General features: G+C 49.1%; 4 protein-coding genes across 4 annotated transcripts; 3 read left to right on the forward strand and 1 right to left on the reverse strand.

The window, feature by feature from the left end:
- Positions 1-1,287: 1,287 nt before the first annotated feature.
- LTR84_010798 (uncharacterized protein) lies at positions 1,288-2,931 on the reverse strand (the record flags this gene model as incomplete). Its single annotated transcript, XM_064854332.1, has 1 exon — positions 1,288-2,931. One exon carries the CDS (start codon positions 2,929-2,931, stop codon positions 1,288-1,290), a length of 1,644 nt encoding a protein of 547 aa, XP_064709058.1.
- A 2,772-nt stretch (positions 2,932-5,703) lies between these two features.
- On the forward strand, positions 5,704-7,383 carry LTR84_010799 (uncharacterized protein; the record flags this gene model as incomplete). Its single annotated transcript, XM_064854333.1, has 3 exons — positions 5,704-6,446; positions 6,502-6,899; positions 6,965-7,383. 3 exons carry the CDS (start codon positions 5,704-5,706, stop codon positions 7,381-7,383), a joined length of 1,560 nt encoding a protein of 519 aa, XP_064709059.1.
- A 1,350-nt stretch (positions 7,384-8,733) lies between these two features.
- Positions 8,734-10,058, forward strand: LTR84_010800 (uncharacterized protein; the record flags this gene model as incomplete). The annotated part of the gene is made up of 4 exons (XM_064854334.1): positions 8,734-8,886; positions 8,960-9,247; positions 9,512-9,662; positions 9,775-10,058. The coding sequence occupies 4 exons, from the start codon at positions 8,734-8,736 to the stop codon at positions 10,056-10,058; spliced, it is 876 nt and encodes a 291-aa protein (XP_064709060.1).
- A 390-nt stretch (positions 10,059-10,448) lies between these two features.
- On the forward strand, positions 10,449-11,594 carry LTR84_010801 (uncharacterized protein; the record flags this gene model as incomplete). Its single annotated transcript, XM_064854335.1, has 1 exon — positions 10,449-11,594. One exon carries the CDS (start codon positions 10,449-10,451, stop codon positions 11,592-11,594), a length of 1,146 nt encoding a protein of 381 aa, XP_064709061.1.
- Positions 11,595-11,955: the final 361 nt, after the last annotated feature.

An 11,955-nucleotide genomic window follows, 5' to 3' on the forward strand; every position in this document is an offset into this window, starting at 1 on the left:
GCAGACCAGGATCAGGCTGGGCCAAGAAGCATGCCCTGATCAGTTATCAGTGAAGGTAACATGGATCGATGTCAGTGGCGTATGGGAGAGGTAGTCAGTGGAGACTGAAATCAGACCGGGGTCAGCCCACACCCCGCTGTTTAGATCACACAAAGCATGCCCACAGGCTACACGATCGGACCCAAGAAAAGACCAAGAGGTGCTACTGGGGATGAAGAGATAACAAGGTAACGGCAAGCCGCCATGGGCGCCCTCAAGATGATGCAAGGCGAACCAGAAAACATGTAAATCAAGCGAGGCGAAGCCAGTCAAGTCGAGCACAAGAGACTGCCAAGCCAAGCGGGCCAAGAAGCGAAGGAATGGAAGGGAAAAGAGCGCCTCGGGATTTGGATTGTCTGAGGCTGGAGCGGGGACCCGAATGCCGCCATGGTATGGTGGATGGCTATCACCGGTCCACCAGGCATTGTAACCAATTGATGGCATTGTCGTGTGTAAGAACCTCAACAAGAGAATCATCGCCAAGCCCATCTTGCCACCAAAGGCCGCTTTCTGGAAATCTTTGCTGACCATCACGTGAAAGAAAGACCAGCGATCGCCCGAGGAGTACTGCTTTAGAAGAAACCTAAGGCACGGTGGCTCAAGATCACTTACTTAGAGGCTATGGAGGTGGCTTTCTCCGGGGCCAGCTCATCGGCTTCAACACGAGGAACAAGTTTTCAACCACTGGGAAACAAGCCTACAGCGCTCCTCCAGGTTTGAACTTCTCCAGGTTCGTAGCTAACTTTTACGGAGGCGTTTCTTCTTTGGACAACAGAAGCGGTTATCTGTGGCCTTATGTTTCGATTACCCCTTCAAATCCACCCAACTCCCGACCTATTCTCGCCCATTGTGATATTATTACCCCATCGTGACCATAATTTCAAGATACTTACCTAGCGTGTGCCTTTCTCTGGGATTTTGCAGTCATTCATTTCCGGAACTCAGGTGAACTCAGAAAATTTTCATCTCCTAAAAGCTTGTCGGACTTTGGGCACCTCGTTGCGGTCATTGATTTTGATTAATTTCAAGTACGAAAAGAATTTTTTTTTTCTCCTTCCACATGCAAGTCAAGATTGACCGTAACGGTAAGTGCCTCCGACTATGTTTGAGAAAGACGAGATTTCCAAGGCCTCCTCTATCGGTATATCAATGAGGGACTGGTGGATCGGATGGAGTCCCACAAACAACGGCCAGAAGAGAGGATTGTTGTGCAGCATGGATACCTTTAAAGGTGGTAGGCAGATGCCCTCAATGAAAGAGGTCCCATATCCAGTCAAACCATCCTCCACCGCCTCCTCCATCTCCACCTCCACTGGATGCCCCAGCACTATTCCAGGGATCGGAGTCGCCATCACCCCATACATCTCCATGCTGACCTTGCGAACCAGAAGTTTGGGGTGACTGGGAATCAAATGGTGGTGATTGTTGACTTGCACCAGGAAGTTCAGGAGATGAGCCTTGTTCCATGCCGCGATGCATTGCGTCGTAACCTGCCAGAGAACCTGCTCCAGCAATGGCACCGTGACCTGACCCAAACCCTCCTGCACCTCCTCCCACGACATGACCTGCGCCTCCTCCTCCGCCGCCGCCGCCACCAACACCTATGTCTCCAGCTCGTCCAACCCCAGTACCATGATTGGGCATAGGTATAGGCATTAGCCAGAGCATAGTGTCATCTTGACTTGCAACTCGATACCCGGATAAATAGTCAAAATTTATGGTCACAGCGCTTGCGAGCATGACCGCTCTCTGGTCAAGTGTCAATCCCAGATTGAATTCCTTCCCACGCGACGGTCCAATATTCATTTGACCAGTTTTGCTTCCTTCTGATGTCAAATCGTCGTCCTGAATAGCCTGTTCGACGGCCACGGAATCCATGCGAAAGACATAGGAGCCGCCATGTGTGAAGGGTTGCTGGGCAAATCCGTCGAATTTTCGATTGATTGAACCAATCTCCCGACTATTACTCGAAGACAAAGAGAATTTCCAAGACTTGGAGTGCTCGTCAATCGACGCAAACTGTGTAAGCGCCGTCCTCTCGCTGCTCTGCTTAGTTCCTTCGTCTTTTGGCGCGGATGGGTCTTCCACAGGCTTCATGGACCGCGAATCAGTGCCCCAGTCTCTCGTTCTGGAATCCCCAAAAATTGATAAATCATACTTGCCTGATCGAGGTGCCCATCTAGAATGGACTTCACCAACAAGAGCCATTGCATCTGTTGGCAGCCTAGAGAGTCCTTGCTGAGGCTCTCGATTCTTGTTCTGATTATTGGCTTTCAAGTTCGCCGCAGATACAACGTCGTACACCCCGAGTCGCGTGCTCATCCACGAGAATGGTCGATGGAACCTGAGGACCTCCTCCGACTTTCTGTCAAAAATGTGGGTGGTGAATGCGCGATGTGTCCGGAACCATTGCTTGGATGAGAGCTCTTTTTGAGTCCAGTCATGCTCGGCCATATACCCGATGTGAGCTCCACGGGGATCAAGCAGCAGATATCTGGTAGCGTGCTCAAGCCCTAGAAATGCGTTCGCTGTTTCAAGCTGCCTGTGTACTACTACCAATCCAGGTTGTGCAAGAATAGTGGCAGCTGGATGGTCCGATCTCAGAACAGTGTTTGTGCTTTCTGGTATATGAACTGGTGCTAGGAGAGGGTTGTGAAGTGGATTGAGGTCCGCGAGCAGACTTTCCAGTGAGATAGGCTTAGCTGGTGGCGAATCTGCATTGGAAGACTCGGTCTCATCTTCCGTGGTTGACGTTTGCTTCGTTGGTGAAGTTTTGGACGATGAATAGCCACGAATCTTAGCCCTTTCGAATGGAGTTCGGGTTGATGTTTTCAAATATGGAGTTAAGTTGGTGCCGACTGGCCGTGAGATCTTTGTCAGATGGCAAAGCATATTTGTGACCCCGGTATCGCATTTCAGTGCATAGAAGATATATATTTCGAAATTTTCTTCTCAAACAGATTGGTCGTACTCATACAATATTTGTTGACCTGTAGCCAAGAATCGATGAAGAGGGGAGGGTTTGCAAGGCTGAGGTTGGCCAAACCAGGCCGTAGCAGAGCAAAGCAACATACAAGGACGGTGATAATAGGGTCACTTTCGATCAAAGCTGAAGTAAGGTTCATAATGTTTTGATGATGATTCAATGGAGCACAACAGTGGTTTGATGCCAGATCCCTGAGGTCATCGAGAACATGCAAATCGAGGCTGCGAGAGAATATACGGTGGATCATCGCATGGCAGGTTTGGTTTGCCAGTATGTCACAGAGCCTTGCAATGGCTACTAACACTGGAGTTGAAGCATTTTTTGAGTAACGGATAATCTTCTCCTCTTCCCGGTATCGTCTACTACTTCTCATTGAGGCTACACATTATGTCTAGTATTCAAGAGAGGTCAAGCTTCTGGTGGTGATGATTGACTCTCCCACAGCTAACTGGGGATAGAGGCATCTTTTTGGTTGCTGCACAACGCATGATATAGTTTATTCATAACTGACCGTTGTATCTCAAATCGGCTGGATCACTGATGGCTGTCCGAGACATTTCATTCATTCGATTCACGAAAGCTTAATGTGTCCAAGCCGATGTTGGACCTTCCCTTCAAACAGTTCGAACTGGTGGCAGGCGATACGTTCAGTAGAGAGGCCTGAGAGCCCTCGGACTCATCCTCCCAGAACGAGACCTGATGATTTATTGTGGCGACGGCATAACATTATCAAGGCCTAATCCCTTCAGTGTTACGGGATCCACCATGAGCAAATTCTCGTCGGTAATGATTTCGATGGGTGATCGGGTAAAGCGACTTAATGGACTCGATTATGCAGGAATAAAACATTTTCGGCTTCTGCGAAGCATCGCAGCTTTGAGGGGGCTTCAACATGTCCGACTGGCTTCATATTATGATATCTAGAAAGTCTGCGCCATACTAATCATCAATGGATTTGAAATAGACAGCATATCTAGTAATCTCGGTAGATTCGGTCCAAGAACATGGATCCTGGTCACATTTCATCATGCCCTGTCCGTACTTGGTCTTGCTATTGAAGTCTTTCTTGGTCGCTTGAGAAGGCGGGTATGTAGCTTGCACGTTTAGTTTGCATTCCATACAAGGAGAAGAGTACTTATTCACATCGGTGCAAGAACAGTGCACCTCGTACAGAAATCTGCATTCCGTACTCCTCATCTTCGAAGAGCCTGAGGCCAGTGCTGCACGGATGTTGGTTATCCGCCCAGGCGCCCAAGTGACTCTCGGCCCCTTTTGCATTTGCGCGACCACTGGGCGTTCTGAACAGTCAGAGGTGTCCAGACCCGTTGTGCTAAGTGCTTGGCAGGGCCATATCAGTACTGGTGTGAAATACTTCGTGGCGATCGTACGGTTCAAGGGACCCAACATCTCGTTCGTCTGGTGAGTGTGCTGTTTCTCTTCATTCCCCTGCATAAGGCCCCCAGCTCTCGACAAATGACCAACCCGGCCAAGCCCAAGGCAAATCGCTTTGACTGGTAAAAGTGTTTATTGCCAAATCAATCGAGATTAGTTGCCAATCTCGAGACATTTTCCCGACCAACCACAGAAACTGAAAACCTAACACTGTTTCCACTGCGTCTCATGTCTGTGCAAATGCCTTTAGTGACTACGAGTACGGTGTCTCCAATGAATTCCCAAATCCCCTTGGTGCCTTGCTGCGAGATGTTTGGCTTCAGACTGGTGATGCTTTAGCATTCGCCTAAGAAGATTTCTACCTCTTCGAAACCGGGACTGTTTGCTGGTCGGAACAACAATAACTCAGTCAACAATTGGTGTAGCACCCTGGCCCCTCCAGTCCAATTAATTGTCCGACTTTCCACTATATACCATTATGGCGGCTGACCATGCAACAGGCAGCACAAGGATGACAACATGGGCATCATTGAACATCAAAACGTGATGCTGCTACCCGGGAAGGCAAGGTTCATGGTGGCTTCGGCGATCTCTACAAGGTGCGAGGTAGCTTGATACGAATTGATTCAATACTGCACTAGTTAGTAGCTGAATCGGCCCTACACGCAAAACGCCTTCGTGGCTTCCCAGGAGTGCTTCCGTATGGCCTGGCTACCTCCGGTTTGGCGCTCAAACGGTGAGTGCCCTAGAATAAGATCAAGCCTTGGGCAACCATTAGCTAGTCACTTCACAGGGGTGAATCATAGGGAGTATCCGTAGCCTTTTCGTCGAAGCTCACCCACTACTGAATTGTCTTAACGAGGAAGGATCAGGCAGTCTAACGAAGTGTCCCACTACTACGAGTCCACACGATTGATCTAGGGATCATATTCCAAGAGCGTACCCGTGTTCTCTGCCACTCTCGAGCACTTGCTACCATTGAACTTCCATGCTGCCAGCCACCAAGTCTATCACTGCCGTCACCACATTTACGAAATGCTCAGCGCACTCCTGGCGCTCAGTGTTGCCTGTCATGGCGCACGGGCTGCTCTCTTCGACAACAGTATATCAGAATGGTTTTGGGGAACTAGTATGTTCTCACCAACAACCTGACAAGTAAAAAAATTAATCCATGTCAGCTATTGTGGTGGGCGACTACCTATATATTTCAGGAGGAGAGTATTACACATCCGCAGGACCAAGTTCACGTAAGGAAAAGCAACACAAGTCTAAGACTCACTGGTCGAATGCTTACAATACCAGAGCTCTCAACCTTTATCGTTGACCTCACTACGTCGTGGACCAATCAATCAGTTCTGCCAACATCTACTGCTCTGGAACCGGACACTATGCGCAGAGTACGACAGCCTATACTATTCTACGATGCGACACAGAATGTGATCAGAAGATATGGTGGATGGCCATACGACGCTCCGAACGGAGCCTTACCAGACGATATGCCGAGCGAGCTTTGGTCATTTCCAGCAGGTACAAAAGACTCTAACTGGGTAGTGGATACGAGTCCTATAGCGAATGGGCTTTCAAGCAGTTCTCCAGGGCCTTTTGCGCCTGCCATTGCATTCTCCGAGTCTGCATTCTACGCGTTCGGTGGTAATGTCTTCAAGCCTGCAGCGTTACCGAACATGACAGTACTCTCAGGAGTTGTGACACAGGATTTCTCATCCCAAAGATGGGACAACGTAACGACCAACATCCCAAATCAGAGTCAGTATCGGACCCAAGCGAAGTCTGTCTTTGTGCCAAATTTTGGAGACAAAGGATTCATCGTCACTGTCGGAGGCGAATCCCCAGAGACAGAAGAGTCCTTTTACGAGGAGGCAAAATTCATGACCGACATGTCAACCATTACTTTATATGATATTGCCTCAGACACCTGGTACACTCAAACGGCTACTGGCGAAATTCCACCTCCAAGGTCTGAGTTCTGCGCAGTCGGTGTGAATAGCAGTGATGGCTCAAGTTTCGAAATGTACGCTCCTCGTCATGAAGTACTTTGCTCCCTGACAACTGACATTACGACTTAGGTTCGTCTACGGCGGGTCGACCAACGTAACATACGACCAGAATCACCCTGGGGAGGCCGGATACTTGAGCGTCTATGCGTTGTCCATTCCTGCGTTCAAATGGTTTCGATCAGAGTCACGCACTCCTGTAAGACGGGCATGTCATACGTGTAGTATTATTGGGAAACGCCAAATGGTTTCCGTTGGTGGGCGGCTGCCCAGTACCAGTATGACTCTTGGTCAAGAGCGAGACCCTTGGATAACAGGGCTCGGAATATTTGACATGAGTGAATTCACATGGGCAGAGAGTTATCGTGCCGATGCTGCGCCTTACGAGCAGCCCAAAATCGTTAAAGACCACTATGCATCAAGCTACCAAGAACCAATCTGGAGCAACGCTGCTCTGGCTTCAATTTTCGGTGAGTTACTTATGGCAATAAGCATCTGACATTGAACTCTGGTCGCTAACATGGTTGTAACTCAGCATACACAGCACCACCACCATCGCCTGACTCCACAAACTCTGGAAGCAATTCAACAAGCACGGGGTCAACATCTGGATCGAGCAGCACCACCACCCCAAACAACGAGCCTACAGTGGAGAAAAAATCCAGTGTTGGTCCCATCGTCGGCGGTGTTATCGCCGGCGTTGTAGGTCTCGCGATCGTTCTTGGAGTGGGCTTCATGATTGGACGCAAACGACGAGCCCGACAGAAGTCATCAGCGGCCGAGGTAGCTGCTGAAGAACATCAACCACCACCAGTTTATAGATCAATGACGGAGCATGCTGCCGAAACGGGAATTTATGAAGCTCCGGCGTCCAAGCCCAGGCAGGAACTCCCAGATACTCCACGACATAAGCAGTCACATTTCGTCGAGCTACCCGTCAGTTCTCGTGACTGAGGCGAACATTCAATCCTGGCGAAACACTTCACAATTAGACGGCACACCTTTGGCCAAACGACCAAAAGTTGTCAACTTTTAACGTCGATTTTCTAATCTGTCACGAATTTCTCTTGAAGTCTCTCAGCAGTCTCTGAGAGCCGGCATAGCGACGGCATGGCGTCTCATGTAGCGATTGATATCCTTTTTGCACACATCTGTGTGTGGCGTTGGACAGGAAAATGATTTGTCTTCCATGTGGACATGGATCCTAGTTGCTGACTATGTACCATGAATGTGTACCTCAAAGTAATTCCGCGAGATCTTCTTTGAAGTCTTTACTAGTGAATTAACTCCTTGTCAAGTACTGAGTTTTACAATAGCAGTCGTCAGTAAGTTCAAATTCTTTAGATTGGGTGCATCGAATGACTTCGTAGTCACCTTGAACCCTCCAAGAGGATGGCACGCCGAGCACCTCCATAAGCACTCTAAACAAACCACTATCTACGTGCTGAGTAATAGCTCACGACTCACGGGGTACTTGTCCGACAACCTGGTCGAGTCATCCTTAGGAGAAGTACCTCGTACGGAAGAGCTATCCGTAGTTCGGACCATCAACCATTCCTATTCGGTCGAGGCGTCCTTCGCGTGGTGTCCGGTCTATGCTCATCCGATTGGCTGCAAACGCCAACAGGCAAATCGAGTTTCATCCAGCCTCCTCTCGACATGTCCTTGATGCCATCAGACATCTTCACATATCACAAAGCTCGAAGCTCGTGGGAAAGCGCGAGGTCTTCGGGATGGTCTCCAATGGTAATTGATTTCAAAGAATTATAAATCGTGTTCGTTCTCGGAGATTCATTTGTCGCGAGGACCATACTGGAGTTGGCTCAGGTAAGCCAACTCATGTTAGTATGAAGGCTCAACTGTCAGTGCTCACACAGCCTCGCCATGAGACCATTCCTCATAAGGGCGTGAATACGAGCAGATCCAGGTCTACGAGATGAAGTATTGTGCAGAAATGCTTTGAAACCGACCCTCACCAGATGTGCTGGCAATGCTCGTGTTATGCGGTAGGTGTGGTTGTACCACAGAAGCCCAATCTATCATTTGTCCGTGACATTCCACTGTGCGGCGTACCCATCCAGTGATGCTACCCCACCAAAGCCGAAGATATGACAAAAGCAATTCCATCGAGTCCACGGTGCCAGTAGGTTGGTACGCCGTGAGAAGGCCTATAAGTATAGGTGAAGACTTCACGGACACGGGACGGCTGAATCCTCCTCTCACACATCTCACAGGAAGAAACAGAAGAAAATCGTTCCGCAGTTGCTCAAACTCACCTGAACAGGAAACTCTTCCCAATTCATCATGGCCGATGAAACGCTTGAATACACGACTCCATTTCAGCTCACCAAGACCATTAGGCGTGACCCGTACGACGCAATTTCCCCAACCAACCCTGAGCTTTCAGCTGCTGGCAAAGTCATTATCATCACTGGTGGTGGGTCTGGTCTTGGTGCGGTAAGTCTAAATAAGTCTATGCCTCGATGCGGCTCTCCAATTGAGATACCCTCTGACTGGAAAACATCATTAGGCTGCTGCTGAAGTTTGGGCTAGAGCTGGCGCTGAAGGCATTGTTGTAGCCGGAAGGCGTCTTGCTAACCTAGAGGAGACAGTCTCCAAACTCCAGGCCATTAATAATGGCAAAACCAAGACGATTGCCATCCAGGCAGATCTCGCTAAAGATGCAGAAGTCGCGAACCTCTTCGCTGAGACGCTCAAGACTTTTGGTCGTTCTCCTGACGTTGTCCTGGCCAATGCTGGTGTCTTGATAGAGGGTAAAGTAGGCGAAACAAGTCCAGATGAGTGGTGGGATGCCATGGTGAGTCGAGATTAGGGCGGCCCAATCAATAACCCTGGTATACTAGGTGATACTTGACACCTCCTGTTGCGCTATGTGTTCGATCTTTTATTAATCACCACATTTCGCAGAGCATCAACTTGAAAGGAGTTTACTCGACCGCTCACGTAAGGAGTCTTTTCTTTTGCTTAAGACTACGAAGCCTGCGCTTTCATGGCCAATTATCTTAAACGCTGGCGATACGCCGATCGAATGATTTCTGACTAATGTGTGCCGAGGGAGTAGTATTTTATCAAGACCCAGCCAGACCCGGAGAGCCCACGCGGTACCTTCATGGTCACGAACTCTGGCCTCGCCGGTGTGATTGTTCCACGGGTTTCCGCTTATGCGGTCTCCAAGCTCGGTGCACAACGAGTCGTCGAGTATCTGCATCTCGGTAAGCATTCAAAGTTGCTCAACAAGACCAAGCTTTCAGAAACACGCTTCCTCCCATCTCGTGATCAAGTTGTTGAAATCCCTAATTTCCTTACTAACCATACACATTCCAGAGTATCCCACGCTCCGCTCATTCACTTTGCTCCCCGGCGTTGCAAAGACGCCGATGCTAGCTGGCCAGTTCCTCAAGTTCGGACTTGACCATGTCGACATGACAGGTATGCTGGCCCTGTACCTGTCGACCTCAAGGGCCGAGTTCCTCAGGGGCGGCCTCACGAGCGTCAATTGGGACATCGAGGAGACAGAGGCACACAAGGAGGAAATCTTGGCAGGCAGATTGCTGGACCTGAAGTGGGTTCAGATTCTGCCTGCAGGAGGTGGCAGAGGCTTTGAATAGTGGTGAAATCTGCCCTCGGTGGAGATGCTACACATGAAGGATTATGCAGATCCTGGTACAATAGTCATGATCAGATCTACTGGATCACATTCGACATTCTTCCTACTTTGGTCTGCGGTACAATAGTAAGTACTAGACCTTAATGATTAAACAGCTTGCTTCTCCAAGATGGTACCCATACCCTCCACAATGCTTCCGGAAATGGCAGTACGCGCCGAAGCCATATTTGGATTATCTCATTCGCCTATTTCACTATCAGTGTCCAAATTGACATTTGAGTGGTCGTGAATGTCAGATACTTAATCGCGAGATCGAGCATAAGCTTAACAATCAGCTCTGCTATTGATACAAACACTCAAGTTTATACCCAAGCTCGAAGATATTTCATCAATGGGAGACATCTCGGGCTGCGTTGCGGCCGATGGTCTTTCGGCCGAAGCCAATGTCGAATTGTCGCGATCCTTGCCCCAGATCTTGAATTTCGGCGTCGTAGGCATAGGCCGGATGGGACAACAACATGCCCTCAACATCCTAAAATCGGTCCCAAGAGCAAGACTAGTATGCGCCTGTTCACCAGCTAAGGCTGATCTTGTTTGGGCCGAGAGTAACTTGGTGCCTCATGGGGTTGCAATATTTTCTACCTTTGAAGAGATGATCCAGTTTCCAGGCCTTGATGCCGTTGTCATCGCTTCCATCACGGAGCTTCATTACCCACACACAAAGGCGGCGCTTCAGCGGGGCGTCCACGTGTTGTGTGAGAAGCCTCTCGCACAAACTGTGGAGCAAGTGGAGGAACTTGTCTCCATTGTCCACGCTTCACCACAGACTCGGCTCATGGTGGGCTTCACCCGAAGATTCGATGAGAATTACCAGGAGGCTGTTCAAAAGATTCGAGATGGCGCCATTGGTTCACCGGTGGTCATTCGGTCCCAAGGCTGCGAGAAGCTCGATGACTCGGGCTTTATGCACTCGTACGTGGTCAATGCAGCACGAGGAGGTGGATTCTTCGTCGACTCCGTCATTCATGACATCGACCTCACTCTATCATTCCTCGAGGTGGGCGGCAAGCCGGTGCAGCCGAGATCTGTCTGCGCATTTGGTAATATAGCTCATTTCAAGCAGCTTGAAGACGAGTCTCTGCGTGACGCAGACAATGTCGTAGGTACAGTCCAATACTGGGGTGGCCAAATATCATTTCATTACAATTCACGCACCGCGGCAGCGGGCTACGACAATCAGACAGAAATCTTCGGCACTCAAGGCAAGATCTCGGTCAATCTAGTCTCAAGGCGCAACAGATTAGAATTATCCGACCAAAGCGGGATACACGTCTCGGCTTTAGCGAGCTGGCACGATCGCTACAAACCAAGTTTTGTGTCAGAGTTAGCCGTATACACTGACGCGGTTTTGGAAAACAAGCAGATGCCAATCTCACTGGAATCCTGCATTACGAGCCTGAAAATTGCACAAGCTTTGCAGGAAAGTTTTAGAACTGGGAAAATGATCGAGTTCGATAAAGACGGGAGGCGGAGATAAGTCATTGTGCAAGACAAGACTGGGTAGGTGCTGCAGGCACCGAGACGGCCCAAGCTCTAGATTATCGTTCGTCTAAGGTCTTCTCGTGGAATATTAAAGAACGAGAAAATCATGTATGGAAAGGTCTACAAAATCAGAATAGAAGACATTAACATGCTGCATCCTACGATTATGATGCAGAACCCTTGTCAGATTAATTTGGCATTACCAGAGTACTAATGAAATACTTCCTTGGTACAACAGTGATGTGCCCACATGGGGGCAGTAGCTACGACTAGTCCTCTGAGACATATTCATCCTCATGCCTGTTCCAGGTGGCCACCGATGCAAAATCCAAATCGGGAATGAATCAAATCAGTCA

This window comes from Exophiala bonariae, assembly GCF_035927105.1.
Source record: "Exophiala bonariae strain CCFEE 5792 chromosome Unknown scaffold_5, whole genome shotgun sequence".
Taxonomy (NCBI): domain Eukaryota; kingdom Fungi; phylum Ascomycota; class Eurotiomycetes; order Chaetothyriales; family Herpotrichiellaceae; genus Exophiala; species Exophiala bonariae.